Source organism: Pseudorca crassidens, chromosome 7, assembly GCF_039906515.1.
Source record: "Pseudorca crassidens isolate mPseCra1 chromosome 7, mPseCra1.hap1, whole genome shotgun sequence".
In the NCBI taxonomy this organism is placed as follows: Eukaryota; Metazoa; Chordata; class Mammalia; order Artiodactyla; family Delphinidae; genus Pseudorca; species Pseudorca crassidens.
Genome location: NC_090302.1, coordinates 21,375,989 through 21,396,460, shown reverse-complemented (window position 1 = coordinate 21,396,460; position 20,472 = coordinate 21,375,989). Strand labels below are relative to the sequence as shown.

Sequence of the window (20,472 nt, the reverse complement as noted above, 5' to 3'; positions counted from 1 at the left end):
TAGCCACAGCAATCAGAGAAGAAAAAGAAATAAAAGGAATCCAGATCAGAAAAGAAAAAGTAAAGCTGTCACTGTTTGCAGATGACATGATACTCTATATAGAGAATCCTAAAGATGCTACCAGAAAACTACTAGAGCTAATCAATGAATTTGGTAAAGTAGCAGGATACAAAATTAATGCACAGAAATCTCTGGCATTCCTATACACTAATGATGAAAAATCTGAAAGTGAAATTAAGAAAACACTCCCATTTACCACTGCAACAAAAAGAATAAAATATCTAGGAATAAACCTACCTAAGAAGACAAAAGACGTGTATGCAGAAAATTATAAGACACTGATAAAAGGAATTAAAGATGATACAAATAGATGGAGAGATATGCCATGTTCTTGGATTGGAAGAATCAACACTGTGAAAATGACTATACTACCCAAAGCAATCTATAGATTCAGTGCAATCCCTATCAAACTACCACTGGCATTTTTCACAGAACTAGAACAAAAAATTTCACAATTTGTATGGAAACACAAAAGACCCCGAATAGCCAAAGCAATCTTGAGAACAAAAAATGGAGCTGGAGGAATCTGGCTCCCTGACTTCAGACTATACTACAAAGCTACAGTAATCAAGACAGTATGGTACTGGCACAGAAACAGAAATATAGATCAACGGAACAGGATAGAAAGCCCAGAGATACACCCACACACATATGGTCACCTTATCTTTGATAAAGGAGGCAAGAATATACAGTGGAGAAAAGACAGCCTCTTCAATAAGTGGTGCTGGGAAAACTGGACAGGTACATGTAAAAGTATGAAATTAGAACACTTCCTAACACCATACACAAAAATAAACTCAAAATGGATTAAAGACCTAAATGTAAGGCCAGAAACTATCAAACTCTTAGAGGAAAACATAGGCAGAACACTCTATGACATAAATCACAGCAAGATCCTTTTTGACCCACCTCCTAGAGAAATGGAAATAAAAAGAAAAATAAACAAATGGGAGCTAATGAAACTTCAAAGCTTTTGCACAGCAAAGGAAACCATAAACAAGACCAAAAGACAACCCTCAGAATGGAAGAAAATATTTGCAAATAAAGTAACCGACAAAGGATTAATCTCCAAAATTTACAAGCAGCTCAATAACAAAAAAACAAACAACCCAATCCAAAAATGGGCAGAAGACCTAAATAGACATTTCTCCAAAGAAGATATACAGACTGCCAACAAACACATGAAAGAATGCTCAACATCATTAATCATTAGAGAAATGCAAATCAAAACTACAATGAGATATCATCTCACACCAGTCAGAATGGCCATCATCAAAAAATCTAGAAACAATAAATGCTGGAGAGGGTGTGGAGAAAAGGGAACACTCTTGCACTGCTGGTGGGAATGTGAATTGGTTCAGCCACTATGGAGAACAGTATGGAGGTTCCTTAAAAAGCTACAAATAGAACTACCATATGACCCAGCAATCCCACTACTGGGCATATACCCTGAGAAAACCAAAATTCAAAAAGAGTCATGTACCAAAATGTTCATTGCAGCTCTATTTACAATAGCCCGGAGATGGAAACAACCTAAGTGCCCATCATCGGATGAATGGATAAAGAAGATGTGGCACATATATACAATGGAATATTACTCAGCCATAAAAAGAAACGAAATTGAGCTATTTGTAATGAGGTGGATAGACCTAGAATCTGTCATACAGAGTGAAGTAAGTCAGAAAGAAAAAGACAAATACCGTATGCTAACACATATATATGGAATTTAAGAAAAAAAAATGTCATGAAGAGCCTAGGGGTAAGGCAGGAATAAAGACGCAGACCTCCTAGAGAACGGACTTGAGGTTATGGGGAGGGGGAAGGGTGAGCTGTGACAGGGCGAGAGAGAGTCATGGGCATATACACACTAACAAACGTAGTAAGGTAGATAGCTAGTTGGAAGCAGCCGCATGGCACAGGGATATTGGCTTGGTGCTTTGTGACAGCCTGGAGGGGTGGGATAGGGAGGGTGGGAGGGAGGGAGACACAAGAGGGAAGAGATATGGGAACATATGTATATGTATGGCTGATTCACTTTGTTGTGGGGCGGAAACTAACACACCATTGTAAAGCAATTATACCCCAATAAAGATGTTAAAAAAAAAAAAAAAAAGGATTAATCTCCAAAATTTACAAGCAGCTCATACAGCTCAATAACAAAAAAAACAAACAACCCAATCCAAAAATGGGCAGAAGACCTAAATAGACATTTCTCCAAAGAAGATATACAGATTGTCAACAAACACATGAAAGAATGCTCAACATCATTAATCATTAGAGAAATGCAAATCAAAACTACAATGAGATATCATCTCACACCGGTCAGAATGGCCATCATCAAAAAATCTAGAAACATTAAATGCTGGAGAGGGTATGGAGAAAAGGGAACACTCTTGCACTGTTGGTGGGAGTGTAAATTGATACAGCCACTGTGGAAAACAGTATGGAGGTTCTTTAAAAAACTACAAATAGAACTACCATACAACCCAGCAATCCCACTACTGGGCATATACCCTGAGAAAACCATAATTCAAAAAGAGTCATGTACCAAAATATTCATTGCAGCTCTATTTACAATAGACAGGACATGGAAGCAACCTAAGTGTCCATCAACAGATGAATGGATAAAGAAGATGTGGCACATATATACAATGGAATATTACTCAGCCATAAAAAGAAACAAAACTGAGTTATTTGTAGTGAGGTGGATGGACCTAGAGTGTGTCATACAGAGTGAAGTAAGTCAGAAAGAGAAAAACAAATACCGTATGCTAACACATTTATATGGAATCTAAGAAAAAAAAAAGGTCATGAAGAACCTAGTGGTACTAGTGGTAAGATGGGAATAAAGACACAGACCTACTAGAGAATGGACTTGAGGATATGGGGAGGGGGAAGGGTAAGCTGTGACAAAGTGAGAGAGTTGCATGGACACATATACACTACCAAACGTAAAATAGATAGCTAGTGGGAAGCAGCCGCATAGCACAGGGAGATCAGCTAGGTGGTTTGTGACCACCTAGAGGGGTGGGATAGGGAGGGTGGGAGGGAGGGAGACGCAAGAGGGAAGACATATGGGAACATGTGTATATGTATAACTGATTCACTTTGTTATAAAGCAGAAACTAACACACCATTGTAAAGCAATTACACTCCAATAAAGATTTTAAAATAAATAAATAAGTAAGTAAATATAATCCAGTTTGAGAACATTTCTATCAGTCCCTCCAAAATTCTCTGTCCGTTTGCAGTCAATCCCCCTTTTTACTGCCCAGCCAGCCAGACACTAACTTGCCTTCTGTCTCTATAGATTTGCTGTTTCTGGACATTTCATATAAATGGGATTATAAAGTATATAGTCTTTCGTATTTGGCTTCTTTTACTTAGCATAAGGCTTTTGAGATTCATCCATCATGTTGTAGCATGTATCAGTAGTTCAGTTCCTTTTTATTGCTGAGTAGTATTCCGTTGTATTTATCCACTCACCAGCTGGTGGATATTTGGGTTGTTTCAAGTTTTGGGGTATTGTGAATAATGTTGCTGTGAATATTTTCATACACATATTTGTGTGGATATATATTTTCATTTCTGTTGGGTAGATTTCTAAGAGTGCAATTGCTGGGTTATGTGGTAAGTTGATATGTAACTTTTTAATAAACCACCAAGCTTTGCTAAAGTGGCTGCACTAATTTTATATTCTTGTCAGCATTGTATAAAGGTTCAGGTTTCTCCAAATCCTCACCAGCACTTACTAGTTGCCTTTTATTTTTTTACAGTGTTATTGAGGTATAATTGATAAATAAAAACTGTATATATTTAAGGTGTATAACATGATGACTTGGTATTTGTATACATTAGGAAATTACTACACTCAAGCTAACACATCCATCACCTTGCATGGTTACCTTTTTTTTGTTGTCATGAGAACACTTAAGATTTACTCTCAGCAGATTTCAAGTATACAGTACAGTATTATTAACTATAGTCACCGTGCTGAACATTAGATCCCTAGAACTTATTCACCTTATAACTGAAAGTTTGTACCCTGAGACCAACATCACACCATTCTACTCTCTGCCTCTGTGGGTTTGACTTATTTAGGTTCCACATATAAGTGAGATCATACAGTTTTTGTCTTCTTGTGTCTTGCTTATTTCATGCAGCATAACGTCCTCGAGGTTTATGCATTATGTCACAAATGGCAGTGTCTTTGTTATCATAGCCATTCTAGCGGGTGTGTGGTGGTATCTCGTGCTTTGAATTTTCATTTTCTTAATGATTAATAATATCGGGCATCTTTCCATGTGCTTAATAGCTGTTTATATTTGATGAACTGTCTATTCAAATGTTTTGCTCGTTTTTATTTTATCTTTTTGGCTGCGTTGGGTCTTTGTTGCTGTGCACGGGCTTTCTCTAGTTGTGGCAATCAGGGGCTACTCTTTGTTGTGGTGTGCGGGCTCCTCATTGCGGTGGCTTCTCTTGTTGCGGAGCACGGGCTCTTGGCACACGGGCTTCAGTAGTTGTGGCACGCATGCTCAGTAGTTGTGGCGCATGGGCTTAGTTGCTCCTCGGCATGTGGGATCTTCCCAGACCAGGGCTCGAACCCATGTCCCCTGCATTGTCAGGTGGATTCTTAATCACTGCGCCACCAAGGAATCCCTTTGCTCTTTTTTTTTTGCGGTACACGAGCCTCTCACCGCTGTGGCCTCTCCCGTCGCAGCCTCTCCCGTCGCGGAGCACAGGCTCCGGACGCGCAGGCCCAGCGGCCATGGCTCACGGGCCTAGCTGCTCCGCAGCATGTGGGATCCTCCCGGACCGGGGCATGAACCAGTGTCCCCTGCATCGGCAGGCGGACTCTCAACCACTGTGCCACCAGGGAAGCCCGCTTTGCTCATTTTTTAATTGACTTGTCTCTTTATTATTAAGTTGTAGGAGTTCTTTATAAACTTCAGATGCATGTGACTTGAAAATATTTTCTCTCAATCTGTGACTTATCTTTTCATTTTCTTAGTGGTATCTTTTGAGTTACAAAAATTTTGGTTTTGATAGTCTAATGTGTCATTTTTTTCTTTTATGGTTCATGCTTTTTTCCCCTAAGTATTTCATTCTTTTTTAATGCTACTCTAAATGAAATTATTGTGTTAATTTTTTTTTAATTATTTGTTGCTAGTATACATAAATACATTTGACTTTTGTGTAAATTTTATATCCTATGAATTAACCAGTGAAGCTATTTGGGCCTGGGATTTTTTTGTGGGAAAATTTTTAATTACCAATTTGACTTATTGTTCTATGTCAGTAGCTTTTTTTATTTTTTTTACTTATTGATATATAATTCACATACCATATAATTCATCCATTTAAAGTAAACAATTGACTTTTTTTTAGCATATTCACAGATGTTCGCAACCATCACCACAGCTGATTTTAGAACATTTGCATCACCTCAAAAAGAGAAACCCAGTACCCATTAACTGTTAATCCCATATCCCCCATCTCCTGCCCCTAGCCCTAAGCAACCACTAATCTACTTCCTGTGTCTGTAGATTTCCCTATTCTGGACTTTCATATGAACAGAATCATATATATGGAATTTTTTTGTGTGACTGGCTTCTTTGCAGTGTGTTTCTTCTTTTAGCTTGTTTTCAGGTTTCATTCTGGATGTAGCGTGTATCAGTATTTAATTCTGTTCTTTAAAAATGGAGATGAAATTCACATAACATACAATTAACCATGTAAAGTGTACAGTTCAGTGGTGTTTAACTTACTGCATTCACAGTGCTATGCAACTACCACTTCTCTTTAGTTTCCAAACTTTTTCATCACCCCAGAAGAACACCGTATACCATTTAAGTAACATCCCATTCCAGCCTCCCCCCTCCCATGGGACCTGCTAATATGCTTTCTCTCTCTGGGGATTTGTCTATTCTGGATAGTTTATGTAAATGGAATCATTCAGTATGTGACCTTTTGTGTGTGGCTCTTGTCACTCAGCATAATGTTTTCAAGGTTCATCTAAGTTGTAGCATGTGTCAGTACTTCATTTCTTTCTATGACTATCTGTTGAAAGATATTTTGTTTGGCTGTTATAAACAATGCTGCTATAAACATTTGTGTCCAAGTTTCTGTGTAGATTTATGTTTTCATTTCTCTTTATTGCTGGGTCATATGGTAATTCTATGTTTAACTCTTTGAAGAACTGCGAAAATGTTTTCCATTGCACCTGAACATTTACATTCCTACCAGCAACGTATGAGGGTTTCTATTTATCTGTATCCTTGCCCTCACCAACACTTGTTTTTGTTTTTTGTTTTTTAACAATGGCAGTCCTAGTGAGTATGAGGTAATATCTCATTGTGGTTTTGATTTGCATTTCCCTAATGACAAATGCTGTTCAACTTTTTTTTCATGTGCTTATTGGTCATATGTGTATATTCCTTGAAGAAATGTCTATTCAGGTCCTTTTCCCATTGTAACTGGATTTTTTTATCTGTTTAATTTAATTTTTTTTTTGAGTTTTAAGAATTCATTCTCCCTGTGTCAGATTACCTGTCAGTGTACTTTTTTCTGGAGCTCTTTGTCTTCTTATTACAATCCAAACAGATAACTCATGGGGAATTCCCTGATCGTCCAGTGGTTAGGACTCCGCGCTTCCAGTGCTGGGGCCCTGGGTTCAATCCCTGGTCAGGGATCCTGCAAGGTGTGTGGTATGGCCAAAAAAAAGAAAAGAAAAGAAAAGAAAAAGAAATGGGTTCTAAACAGATAGCTCATTAAGTCTGCTACACAGCTGTGATCCTAGAAATTTCTGTAACTCTCTCCTGCATTGAATCTCCTGTTTCCTGTATCTCTTTCTTTTTCTTGGTTTACATCCTCATTTTGGTGGCACCCATCCTCCAGTAGCTTCATTAGAAAGGATACATAAGAGGCAATTTTCGTGAGTATCTAAAACTACCTGTATTATCCCAGCACATTGATTATTTGTCTGGGTAGAGATTTCTGTGTTGCAATTCATTTTCCCTCAGAAAATGAAGTCATTGCTCCATCTTCTAAGATTACCATGGAGGATTTGATACTATTCTTAATCTTTTGTATCCACCACTCCCCTTTCTGAAAGTTTTGGAATCAAAATGATCTCTTTCTCTGTAGTGTTCTGAAATTTCACAATGATACAAGGCTTTTTTTCATTCATCTTCCTGAATACTTGATGGGCTCTTTGGGAATGTATCTTATATTATTTCTTTGATAGCTATCTCAGTTTTCTCAGTTCCCACTTTCTGAAGAAAACATTATATCTCTGATTTAATCATGTTATATTTAGGGCATTATTCTTTCCTTTAACAAAATATATATGTATATATAGTAAGGAAAACTTTATTTCAAAAGATTATTGTGGTGGGGGGGTGCTGGTTCATAGAGAGAGGCTTTTGTAATAGCGGGAGGCGGAATTTTGCAATAGAGAGACTGCTGTGACCAGAAGATTGCAAGTGTCTCCTTTCTATTACATTCTAATATTGTGGATATGTCAAAATCTTAATTTCCAAGAGTTCACTCATGTTTTCTCAGCTTCTTTTTTCTTCTCTTACTGCCCCCTTCTTCCTCCTCACTCTACCCCATTCCATTCCCCTTCACCTGCTTCTCCCACTTCCTCTCTTTTCAATACCCATTTCCTGTGCTTCTCCTCCTCACCCCTTTTCTTCCAGCATCCTGTTGTTGACACATTGTCACAGCTTATCAATGAGGACATGAATTACAGAATTTTTAATTTGTTCATTTATTTTGTTTCTGTTTCTTCTATGCCTGCAGTCTCTGTTTCCCCCAAATTGCTTTGATTTGTTTTTGGTTTTGGGGTGATTTTTTTTTCCTGGTCTCCATTTGCTGCCCATTCATCTTTAACAAGCAAGGCTATGTAAAGCTGATTGGAAGCTGTGTATGCATGAGTGGGGCTGTGGACTGGTGGGTTTCACTGTAGAGTGAGAGAGCAAGGAGCCAGTTTTTTAGCTGAAGCCTAACAGTGAAAAGATTGGGAAATGAGAGTAGCAAATAAAAACAAAGTTCCCTCCTTTCATGGCACTCCTATTTATTATATGTTGTTATTAGCTACAATTCTGTTTTAATGCCCACCATTTTACATGCTGGCATTCCTGTGGTTAAAATACTGCTAAGATGTACTTCTGTGTCCATACACTATACTTTTAATGTCATTTCTTAAGAAAATTATATGCATTTATACCATTTGATTTTTTGACTCTAAACTTGAAATATTAAGAGTTTAATGAACTATAATAGATTGGAAAATAACTAAAATAGATAGTATTTGTTTACTACAGTTCATTTGAGGGCCATCTATTCTTTAGTGTACTGTACATGTCACCTCTTCCGCTTTTTGGTATAATCTTTTGTTGATTGTTGCTTTTATATTATCTCTCATATTACAAGATATTGTTAAAATCTAAATCTAGGAATTGGGATTCCCAAGATACTGATAAAAAGATGCTATAAAAGAAATTTCTGTGTTTCAGAGGTTTATAGAACTCAGAGATTCTTTTTATAAGCATGTTCTTGAAGCGGTACATCCCTAAGGGCACTAATGACTGATTTTTCCTCTCTCATTTTCTCTTTTTAGGGAAACTAAAACCAACAATAGCATTCATGTCAGGAAGATTGAAGATTAAAGGAAACATGGCCCTAGCAATCAAATTGGAGAAGCTAATGAATCAGATGAATGCCAGGCTGTGAAGAGAAAAAAAATGTTGACCGCTAAGCTCAAAAAGTAAAAGGGTTCAATAGTTAAAATTGAATGTTTGTTTTCATCCCTATTATAAGGATATACATGTTTGTTCTGGAAAAAATAGAATTTCTGTATCTATAAGACTTGAAATTGTAATTAAAACAGCTAGCCAACCAAACATAAGCATCATTAAGTAGAATTCTAAGATATTCTATTTTTCTTATTTTGTGAGTTTTGCCCTCTGAGTCCTGTATCTCATACACCATCATCTTCTGGGAAAAGTATTATTAGTAATCAATTGGGGTCAAGCAGCAACATTACTTTTTTCATATCTTTTTCCCACGTAAAATGAGACTAGTCTGTTTTAAACTTTTCAGTTTAGGATTGTATACTAATGATATTTTAGAGTTTTATAAACTTGTTTTAAAGAAAATCTTCTATATTACATTTTCATAGAAATCACATAATAAACTACTTAATAAATACTATTTGTGAAGACAAATTAAACAAAAAGTATATTTTGTTAACTACCTTTCTAAGTGTAAGGTATTTTACCTATAGGAAAATATTATTGATGTAATTCAACTAACTGCAGTATATATATCCTATTTTAAAGTATGTAAAAATATCCTAAGATAATTCCTCCCCAGAAGTGTGCACTTGGTCACAGTGTTTTGAAATGAGAACATTAGAATAGATGGTTGTTATGGGCTGAATGGTATGCCCCCTTCATATGTTGAAGTCCTAACCCCAAGAATCTCAGAATTGATTGTATTTGGAGATAAGATCTTTAAAGAGGTGAGTAAAACCCAGGCTTTTAGGGTAGGGTGGGCCATAATCCAGTCTGACTGGTGTCCTTATAAGAGGAAATTTGGACACAAAAGAGAGTCCAAGGAGGCACACACAGAGGAATGACCATGTGAGGACCAGCAAGAAGGCAGTCATTTGCAAGCCAAGGAAAGAGGCCTCAGAAGAAACCAAACCTACTGACACCTTGATCTCAGACTAGTCTCTAGAATTGTAAGAAATTTCTGTTGCTTTAGCCACTCAGTCTGTGGTATTTTGTTATTGTAGTCCTAGTAAACTAATGCAATAGTTTGTTTGTATTTCTGTTACGAACACAAGTTCCTATGCAGTACACACAGTGAGGCCAAACTGAAACATTGGAGTTTGTAGCAGAGAAAGGTTTATTACAGGGCCAAGCAAGGAGAATGGGTGGATTGTGCTTAAAAAACCCAAACTCCCCAATGGTTTTCAGGGAGAAGTTTTTATAGGCAGAATTTGGGGTGAGCGCTGTGTGACTGTCTCCTGATTGGTTGGTGGTGAGGTAACAGAGAGGTGTTTCAGAAATCTTGTGCTCAGCCTGAAGTTACCATCCTCCACCTGGGTGGGGGCGTTAGTTCTTACAGAAGAATGCAAAGATATTGTTATATATATTCCTTGAAGAGGAACCAGGACCCTGCCCCAAGGCTGCACTATTGTTTCTTGACTGCTCCTCCCCTGTTTCTGCATTCCCTCCCTTCCCTGATTAGCAACTGTTTGAATCTGCCCTTTGTAACTCAGTGAAGGTCAAGGAGGCTGAATGAAGCCTATTTCCTACAAACAAGAAATAGGGGATACAGAAAGGCTTTGTACCTAGGATGGCCCCACAGGGTCCTTCTCTGTTTCATTTCTTTTTTTAAAAAAGTTAAACTTATTTTTTTTAAGCTCCTATCTTTCCTTTTAATCAGTTAAAAATACTTGTTCAGTGTAATTCTTTCACTTCTCACCTTCCACTCACTTTAATATTATTGTGCTGTTAAGCAACTTAGCTAATTCTGACATTTTGTAGAATCATAACATTAGGAGCACTTAATCTGTATTTTACAAATCAGGAAACAGAGGATCAGAGATAGGAAAGGACTAGCCCAAGGTCAAAATTAACAAGCCCTTTCCAACAACCTCCCAGTACATTGGCCTTGGATAGAACTTGAAGACCCCACTTCCCCCTCCTTGAAGCCCAGATAGATTGACTTTGATATGGCAGGCTCACAACTCCCTTGGCCTCTCCTGTTCATTTCCAGCCACATTAGGATCCCTGTCAGATGTTGCCAGCAGACTCCTTTTCTACTGAAATTTTCTAAAGACTTTTCTTCTTTCTCTGCATTTTCCACATGGCTTCAAAGCTTTGGGAAAATAAAAACTAGAAAATATTGTGAGGCAGGAATTCTGGAGTTTGGTTACTAAAACATGAACTTGCTAATTAAAAGGCCTTAGGATATCAGAAGAAAATCTTTCCACAGGGCCCTGGTTTTCATATCAGTAATTGAGGGAGTTGGATGAGGTCCTCTGCAGCCTGTTTTCGCTTATTATCACTAAGAAGTAGTGAGCAGTCTGTACTATTTTATCAGAAATAAAGGTACCACAGCTACATTGCTAAAGCTTTCTCTCTTGCCACATCCCCCAGCTGCCTTAATGAATTCATGTGTTCCCTTCCCTTGGATCTTGCCCATTAACTGCACTGAGGTTGTAGAGTCTCCCAGAAGTTTTGAATGGCCATTTTGTGTGTGGTTCAGTATCCATTTGACCCCTGTTTCTGAAATAGAATGGTATGGAGGGAAACCATGCCATTTGGCTTTTTAGTGTTTGATGAAGTTATTCAGACATTTTAAAGATGGTTTGTTGCTAGTAATCCTATATTTTAACAAATCCTCTTAAATAGTGCCTTTTTTTTCTTTTTTCTTTTTTTGGCTGTGCCACACGGCTTGTGGGATCTTAGTTCCCCGAGCAGGGATCGAACCTGGCCCCAACAGTGAATGTGCCAAGTCCTAACCACTGGACCACCAGGGAATTCCCTTAAATAGTGCCTCTTAAATAATCCTCTTAAGTAGAAGAAAAGAAGTCTTTTTCCTCTACCTATCTTAAGTTTTCAGTTGGGGTCCTGTAAATTAGACTAACAAAAGATAGATTAGCAAGAGAAAAACAAATAGAAGTATTAACATATGCATTGCACATAAACATGGAAGCATTCAGACATGAGTAACTCAAAGATGTGGTTAGAACTTGAGCTTATACAACAATGAACAATAAATTTTTTTGTGAAGGAACAAGACAAAGAGGACTTTCAGTTTCTAGGATAGGAAACTGTAGGAAGGAAAATATACGTACAGTAAGAGTGAGTTTTGTAAGAAACTGCCAAATAGAAAAAAAAACTGTCAAAAAAAAAAAAAAGCTGCCAAATAGTCTTCCAAAGTGGCTGTACCATTTTGCATTCCCACCAGCAGCATGTTCCTGTTGCTCCACATCCTTGTCAGCACTTGGTATTGACAGGTTTTTGGATTTTAGTCATTCTAACAGGTGTGTGGTAGTATCTCATTGTTGCTTTAATTTGCCATTCCCTCGTGACATATGATGTTGAACATCTTTTCATATGCTTACTTTCCTCTATATCTTCTTTGGTGAGATGTCTGTTGAGGTCTTTGGCCCATTTTTAAATCAGGTTGTTTTCTTATTGTTGCATTTTAAGAGTTCTTTGTATATTTTGGATAACAATCCTTTATCAGATGTGTCTTTCGTAAATATTTTTTCCCAATCTGTGACTTGCTTTCTCATTCTCTTGACATTGTCTTTTGCGGAGCAGAAGTTTTTCATTTTAATGAAGCCCTGCTTATCAGTCATTTCTTTCATGGATCATGCCTTTGGAGTTGTATCTAAAAAGTCATTGCCATACCCAAGGTCATCTAGGTTTTCTCCTATGATATTTTCTAGGGAGTTTTAGTTTTGCATTTGACATTTAGATCTGTAATCCATTTTGAGTAATTTTTGTGAAAGGTGTAAAGCCTTTGTTTATTTATTATTTTGCATGTGTATATCCAGTTGTTCCAGCACCATTTGTTGAAAAGACTATCTTTGCTCCTTTGTCAAAGGTCAGTTGACTATATTCATGTGGGTATATTTCTAGGCTCTCTATTCTCCTACATTGATCTATTTATCCTTTCACTAATACCACGCTATGTGGTTACTTTAGCTTTATAGTAAGTCTTGAAGTCAGGTAATGTCAATCTTAACTTTGATCTTCAATATTGAGTTGGCTATTCTGGTTCTTTCGCCTCTCCATATAACTTTAGAATAAGTTTTTTCATATTCACAAAATAACTTGCTGGGATTTTGATTGGCTTTGAGTTGAATCTATATATCAACTTGGGATAAACTGATGTTTTGACAGTATTGAGTCTTCCTATCCATGAACATGAAATATCTCTTCATTTATTGTTATTCTTTGATATCTTTCATCACAGTTTGGTAGGTCTTCTTATATAGATCTTGCACATAGTTTGTTAGATTTGTATCTGAATATTTAAATTTTTTGAGTGCTAATATAAATGATAATGTGTTTTACATTTCAAATTTCACTTCATTACTGGTATATAGGAATGTAATTGACTTTTGTATATTAACCTTGTATTTTACAACCTTGCTATAATAATTTATTAGTTCCCAGAAGTTTCTTTGGTAATTTTTATAGCTTTTCTATATAGACAATTATGTCATCTGTGAACAGAGAGTTTTATTTCTTCCTTCCCAACTTGTATACCTTTTATTTCCTTTTAAGTTATTGCATTAGCTAGCACTTCCAGTATGATGTTGAAAAGCAGTAGTGAGAGGGGACATCCTTGCCTTATTCATGATCTTAATGGGAAAGCTTCTAGTTTCTCACCATTAAGTGTGATGTTAGTTGTAGGTTTTTTGTAGATATTCTTTATCAAATTGAGGAAGTTCCCCTCTATTCCTAGCTTACTGAAATATTTTATTATGAGTGGGTGTTGGACTTTGTCAAATGCTTTTTCTGCATCTATTTGTATAATCATGTGATTTTTCTCTTTCAGCCTGTTGATGTGGTAGATTACGTTAATGGACTTTTGAAAGTTGAACCATCCTTGCAAACCTAGGATAAATCCCACTTGGTTGTTTTTATGGCCTATATGTTCTTATGTCCACAAATTTCATATATTGAAATCCTAACCCCCCAAGGAGCCTTTGGGAGGTGATTAGATCATGAGGGTGGGGCCCTTATGACTGGGATTAATGCCCTTATAAAAGAGACCTCAGAGAGAGTTAGCTGGTCCCTTTCACCAAGCGAGGACATGGCAAAAAGGTGCCACCAGTGAATCAGAGCTCAGGCCCTCACCATACACCAGATCTGCCTGTGCCTTGGTCTTGGACTTCCCAGCCTCCAGAACTGTGCAAAATAACTTTCTGTTGTTTTTAAACCACCTAGTCTCTTTTTGTTATAGCAGGCTGAACAGGCTAAGACAACTGTGCTATGTAAGTCCTTTTATATGTTGTTGGATTCAATTTGCTAATATTGTGTTGAGGATTTTTGCATCTAAGTTCATGAGAGATGTTGGTCTGTAGTTTTCTTGAAATGTCTTTCTTTGGTTTTGGTACTAGGGTAATGCTGGTTTCACAGGATGAATTAGGAATATTTTCTGTTTCTGTCTTCTGAAGGGGACTGTAGAGAACTGGTATAATTTTCTTCCTTAAATGTTTGTTAGAATTCATCAGTGAACCCATCTTGACCTGGTGCTTTCTGTTTTGGGAAGTTATTAATTACCATTTGCTTTATTCCATCTGTTCTGTATATCTTTGTTCTTCTTTTCTGGTCTTCTATTTCTTTCTGTCTTCCTTGAAAGAATCTCACAAAATATTTCCATTTCCCATTCCCATCCTTTGTACTACTTTGTCATACATTTTATTTCCACATATGTTTTAAACTCTACAGTATATTGTTTAATATTTTTGATAACAGTGAATTATCCTTTTAAAGATTAAAAAAATGAGAAAAAAGTCTTTAAATTTACCTATATGTTTACTCTTTGCACTGTCAACCTATCCATCACCAACTATCCAAACACATGAACATATCCAAGTTTCCTTCTGCCCCTTTGTAGCCATTTATGCCCATCCTTGATCCCATTTCCAGCAAGTACTGATCTGCTTTCTATAACTATAGATTAGTTTACATTTTCCTGGAATTTACATTAATGGAGCCATACAGTATGTATTTTCTGTTTGGCTTCTTTCAATCTGCGTAATTACTTTGAAATTTGTTCTTATCATTACATATATCAATAGTTCATTCCTTTTTATTACTGCTGAGCAGTTTGCCATTATATGAATACACCACAGTTTGTTTATCCATTCACGTGTTGATAGACATTGGGGTAGTTTCCAGCTTTTGGCTATTACAAATAAAGCTTCTGTGAACATTCATGTACCAAGTCCCTGTATTCTCTTGGGTATGAAATGACTGGATCATATGGTGTGCATATATTTAACTTTTTAAGAAATTGCCAAACTTTTTTCCAAAGTGGTTATACTATTTTACATTTCACTAACAATGTATAGGATTTCATTTCTTCACATTTTCATCAACACCTGATATGTAGAGCCTTTTAAATTTTAGCCATTCTAATAAGTATGTAGTAGTATCTAATTGTATTTTAACTTCCATATCCTTGATGAGGATGAGCATCTTTACATGTGCTTATTTGACATGCGTATATCGTCTTGATGAAGTGTCTGCTCAAATCTTTGCCCACATTTATTCCATTGTTTGTATTATTATTGAATTTTGGGAGCTCTTTATATATTCAGGATACAAGTAATTTTTCAGATATTTGCAAATATTTTCTCCCTTTCAATAGATTGTCTTTTTATTCTCTTACCGGTGATACAGGAATAACAAAATTTTTTTAAATAGATGAGGTTTGGGCTTCCCTGGTGGTGCAGTGTCTAAGAATCTGCCTGCCATTGCAGGGGACACAGGTTCGAGCCCTGGTCTGAGAAAATCCCACATGCCGTGGAGCAACTAAGCCCATGTACCACAACTACTGAGCCTGCGCTCTAGAGCCTGTGAGCCACAACTACTGAGCCCACATGCCACAGCTACTGAAGCCTGCACACTTAGAGCCCATGCTCTACAACAAGAGAAGCCACCGCAGTGAGAAGCCTGCGCACTGCAACGAAGAGTAGCCCCCATTCGCTGCAACTAGAGAAAGCCCACGCACAGCAACAAAGATACAACACAGCCAAAAATAAAATTTTTAAAAAATAGATGAGGTTCAACTTATCAATCTTTTTCTTTACTGGATCATGCTTTCGGTATAATTCAGAAATCTTTGCCTAACTGAAAACTTATGGAAGTTTTACAGTTGTAAGTTTTGCATTTAGGTGTATTTAGCATTTCAAGTTAATTTCTGTACATGTGCAATGTGTGGATCAAATTTCATATTTCTGACTAGGGAAATCCAATTGTTCCAGCATCATTTGTTGAAAAACAGCAGAATAAAATAAAAATAGAACTTCAGAAATTAAAAAATATAATACATTAAAAAACTTTTCCATAATACAAGTTGAGGTTTCCATTACTGTAAGGTTAATGAAAAATATTGTTTAGTCACGAAAAGCACAAAAGCAATGTTAGTGCAACTTAAAAGTGTACACAATTGACCATATATTTATCTGAGAAAGTACCAAATGATTATAAGGCAGTCACATCCTAGCCAGTCTCTACTACTATAAGTCTAAGAACTTTAATTCTATTTAATTCTTTCCAGCACAGTAAGACAGCCAAAAACTTCTGCTTAGATTTTTTTTTTTTTTTTCCTGTTAACAACTGCTTTCTGCTTGATTTCCTGGCTTCTTGCCCCTTGCATGAACAGGCTAGGAATCAGCAAATGCTTTGAGGGAAAATATGTAGAATGACTGACTCCTTTTACTGTGATTGCCTTTCTTCTGGGATCTTAGCATCTCAAGCCCTAGTTACCCTGATAGACTTGACCTCCAAAATTTGTATCTCCAGCCCAATCAGACTATTGAAAGCTCTAGGATGCCTCTCTCAGATTTCTCTACTCCTAGACACAGATCAACAATGCCATAAGGAGGAAACATGGCTTAGGATGGAGGATTCACTTCATCATGTTTCCCTTCTTGCTGGGCTCTTGGGAATCTCAGGCCTTGGCTGCCTGGATTGCTGTATAACAGGTTTAAACAGGCTTTTATTTTTTTTTAATGCAGCTTTTTATAGCTTTTAGTGGGAGAGTTAGTTTGTTCAACAAGGTACCTCATCATAGCTGGAAGCCTGCATCATTTAAAAAACTCATCAAGGTGGAAATATCCTTTAAACAAATGGGACTGCATTTAAATAGTTAATTGTGGTAAAAAACAAATAATACAAAATTTATCCCTTTGACCATTTTCAAGTGTACAGGTCAGTGGTTTATCCTCACATTGTTGTGTATCAGATCTCTAGAACTTTTTCATCTTGCAAAACTAAAACTCTATACTCATGGAACAACAACTCTCCATAATCCCCTCATTCCCTGGCAACCACCATAATACCCTGTTTCCATGATTGTGGCAACTCTAGGTACCTTATATAAGTGATTTTGACAACTCTAGGTACCTTATATACAGTATTTGTTGTTTTGCGGCTGGTTTATTTCACTTAGTGTAATGTCCTCAAGGTTCATCTATGTTGTAGCATGTGACAGGGTTGCTTTTTTAAGGCTGAATAATACTCTGTATGTATACGCCACATTTTGTTTATCCATTCATCCATCCTTGGACATTTTGGTTGCTTCCATCTCTGGGCTATTGTGAATAATGGTGCAGTGAACATGGGTTGCAAATGCCTCTTTAAGTTCTTGCTTCAAATTCTTTTGGATATATATACCTAGAGGTGGGATTTCTGGATCACATAGTAATTCCATTTTTAGTTTTTGGAGGACCCTCTATAGTGTTTTCCATAGTGGCAGCACCATTTTATATTTCTCCCAGCAATGCACAGGATTTCAATTTTCCCACAGGATTATGTACTTGAAACATGTGGCGATTAACTGTTTTTTCTTTTTTATAATAAATTTATTTTATTTATTTATTTTTGGCTGCATTGTGTCTTTGTTGCTGCACGTGGGCTTTCTCTAGTTGTGGCAAGCAGGGGCTACTCTTCGTAGTGGTGTGCGGGCTTCTCATTGCAGTGGCTTCTCTTGTTGCGGAGCACAGGCTGTAGGCGTGCAGGCTTTAGTAGTTGTGGCATGTGGGCTCAGTAGTTGTGGCACATAGGCTCTACAGCGCAGGCTCAGTAGTTGTGGTGGATGGGCTTAGTTGCTCTGTGGCATGTGGGATCTTCCTGGCCCAGGGATTGAACTGGTGTCCCCTGCATTGGCAGGCAGATTCTTACCACTGCACCACCAGGAAAGTCCCTGGTTTTTTTTCTTTTTTTTGGACACATTATTTATCAAAAATGTTTAAAGATTTTTAAATTCAGCCAGGAGGAGTGTTGATAGACACAGGTGTTAGGAATCCTTTCTCCTTTGTTCAGAAGTTAGTCTCTTTTTCTGCTCAGTCATACTCTTTTCTCCCCTCACTTACCCCAGGGTAGGAGGGAATGAGGTTTCCCTGTCACAGCTGGGATGAGGCCAAGATGTCAGCACTACATATGGCTAATCAGATATGCTTTAAATGATAGTTATTGCCATTATTATTATTTTGGAGATGCTTAGGGCTGTAAGTAGAAAGGAGCACAGAGACAGACTGCCTGGGACGAATCTGGGTTCCTCCTACTATGTGATCTTGGGCAGCTTTCTTACTGTCTCTGTGCCTCAGTTTCCTCATGTGCAAAACAGCAATGCTAACAAGACCCATTTCATAGAGTTCTTAGGATTAAGCAAATTAATATTCGCTAAGCACTTAGTGTAAGTACTATGAAAGTGTTTGGTGGATAAGATAAAGGTGGAGGGCGCCTGGTCCAGCCTTACCTCCCTTGTGCCGAGCTGTGCAGGTGGTCTTATTATATGCTTCCCGGTCTTAGTGTGTTTTAGGTGTTATTCAGCAGACCGGCTCCCTCCACGGGATGGGTGCGTGTGGTTGTAGCTGTATTAGAAACTTCCACCGGGTAGCGGTGACTGTGGGTTGTACGTCTGTCGATCGGAGGTGTTCTTGCACATGCCTGGATGTAGAAGTGACTCCACTCAGCGCGTTAAAACAGTTATCACACGCCTGGCAAACCCAGGGTCTTGCAAGGAGGTCTGATCCTGGCGTTTAGGTGGAGCTGTACGGAGCTGCGAAGGGCAGCGGGGGCCGCGGGCCTGGGGCGTGTGGCAGGAGGGGGGGTGCTGCCCAGTTGAGAACGCTGAGGGGATCGTGGCTCCCACGCCTGTCGGGCTGCGGAGACCGAGCTCGTGGTCGCGTGTCTGTAGCAGGAGGGTCGGTCCACACCTCCTCCGGACAGCCTCCGCCGCTAGCTCGGTGCGCGTCGTGGGAGGGCCGTTACACACTTCCTGTGGGTCTCCCGGACCACAGCGCGTTTCCGGTGCCGGCTGGAGGCCGGGGTCCGAGCCCCCGCCCCGCTCGCCGGCCCCGCCCCCGCCCGCGCCCCGCCCCCCGCCTGCCCGCCGCGTTCGGAGTCGGGCGCGCGGAGCTCGGGGCGCACGGAGCGGCGCGCGCCGGTCGGCGGAGCCAGGCTGGCGCCCCCGCCCCCAGCCCCTCGGTCCGTCGCCCGTCCGGCGCCTTCCCGTTCTACTTGCCTTCGCTCCCCGGCCCTGTGGCCGCGCTCCCTCCCTTCCCTCCGTCCCGCCCCCTCCAGCCCCTGCTGCCCGGCTCCTACAGGCCCCCTCGCTGCCCGCGTTCCTATGGACAGACGCACAGACACCTGCAGGTGGGTGAGAGCCCGCGCGCGGGGCGGGGACGAGCGCGCCGACGCTGCGCCCGGGACCGGGAGCCCCTTTGTGTGGGGGGCGGTCGCACTGGCGTCCGCGCCGCTTCCCCCCCGCCGGCGGCCTAGCAGTGACCCGGCTGAACCCTCCTTTTGTTCCTCTGGGCTTGTGGGGGGGGTGGCGCGAGAAGGCCGAGAGTCAGGGCTGAGAGCCGGGCGGCCGGACGTCGCCGGCGACGGCCTCGGGGGCGTGAGGGGGTAGAAACCCCCGGCGGCCGAGCGAGCGGCGGCCGCGGCTCTGGGTTGTCTCTCTGGGGCCGGCCCGCCGCCCAGCGTCTCCTGTCGCCGCCGCGGCCGCGGGCGCGCTGCGTGGGTCTGGCTCGCCCGCTCCCTCTCTGGGGTTTGTTGGAGGTGGGAAGGAGGGCGGGAAAGGGGAAAGAAAAGATCTGCTCTCTTAGTTTTCAAGTCTTGAGGAGGTTATGGAGAGAGAGGGAGAGAGGTGTTTCGGTGCTTTGCCAGACTTGTTTCCCTCCCGCTAGGCACGCCAAGGTGCGTTTGGGGCGTGTGTGAAGGAACGTGCATCGCTTGCGTCCCTTATTTATTGTTTCTGACGGAGAAGGGCTTTCTCCGAAGGGCTCTTCCGCCCCCCAACCCGTCTGAGGCTGCGCACAGTGATTTGTGTTTGTTATCAAGTACATCGAGAAATAGATTTCCCTCGGTAGGAGAAGGTTGGGCTGACCAAAATCAGTGTTTTTTAGTATTCTGATGGCTTTCTTTCTTTCTCTCTTTCTTTCTCTTTCTTTCTTTCTTTCTTTCTTCTTTCTTTCTTTCTGATAAGGACTTAAAGGCAAGAAATAAAAGATGAATATGGTTGTGATGGTTACATATATGTATAACTTTTGGAGGTAAAGTTTTGTTATTTCCCAGACTCCTTAGGTTTAACATGACAGAATCTTCTACCTATTAAATAAACAGTTAACAAGTTAGT

General features: G+C 39.6%; 2 protein-coding genes across 3 annotated transcripts in view; both read left to right on the top strand.

The window, feature by feature from the left end:
• The window catches only part of HSDL2 (hydroxysteroid dehydrogenase like 2), a 90,681-nt gene extending 75,641 nt beyond the window's left edge, over nucleotides 1-15,040 (top strand). Inside the window, exon 11 of the mRNA XM_067743645.1 lies at nucleotides 8,684-15,040. Within this exon, the coding sequence (XP_067599746.1) occupies nucleotides 8,684-8,796 (113 nt within the window). The 3' untranslated portion in view covers nucleotides 8,797-15,040. The remainder of the gene's footprint in view (nucleotides 1-8,683) is intronic.
• Nucleotides 15,041-19,384: 4,344 nt separating this feature from the next.
• The window catches only part of KIAA1958 (KIAA1958 ortholog), a 187,020-nt gene continuing 185,932 nt past the window's right edge, over nucleotides 19,385-20,472 (top strand). For both annotated transcript variants that reach the window (XM_067743643.1, XM_067743644.1), the window contains exon 1: nucleotides 19,385-19,487. The gene's annotated coding sequence lies outside the window, so the exon portion shown is untranslated. The remainder of the gene's footprint in view (nucleotides 19,488-20,472) is intronic.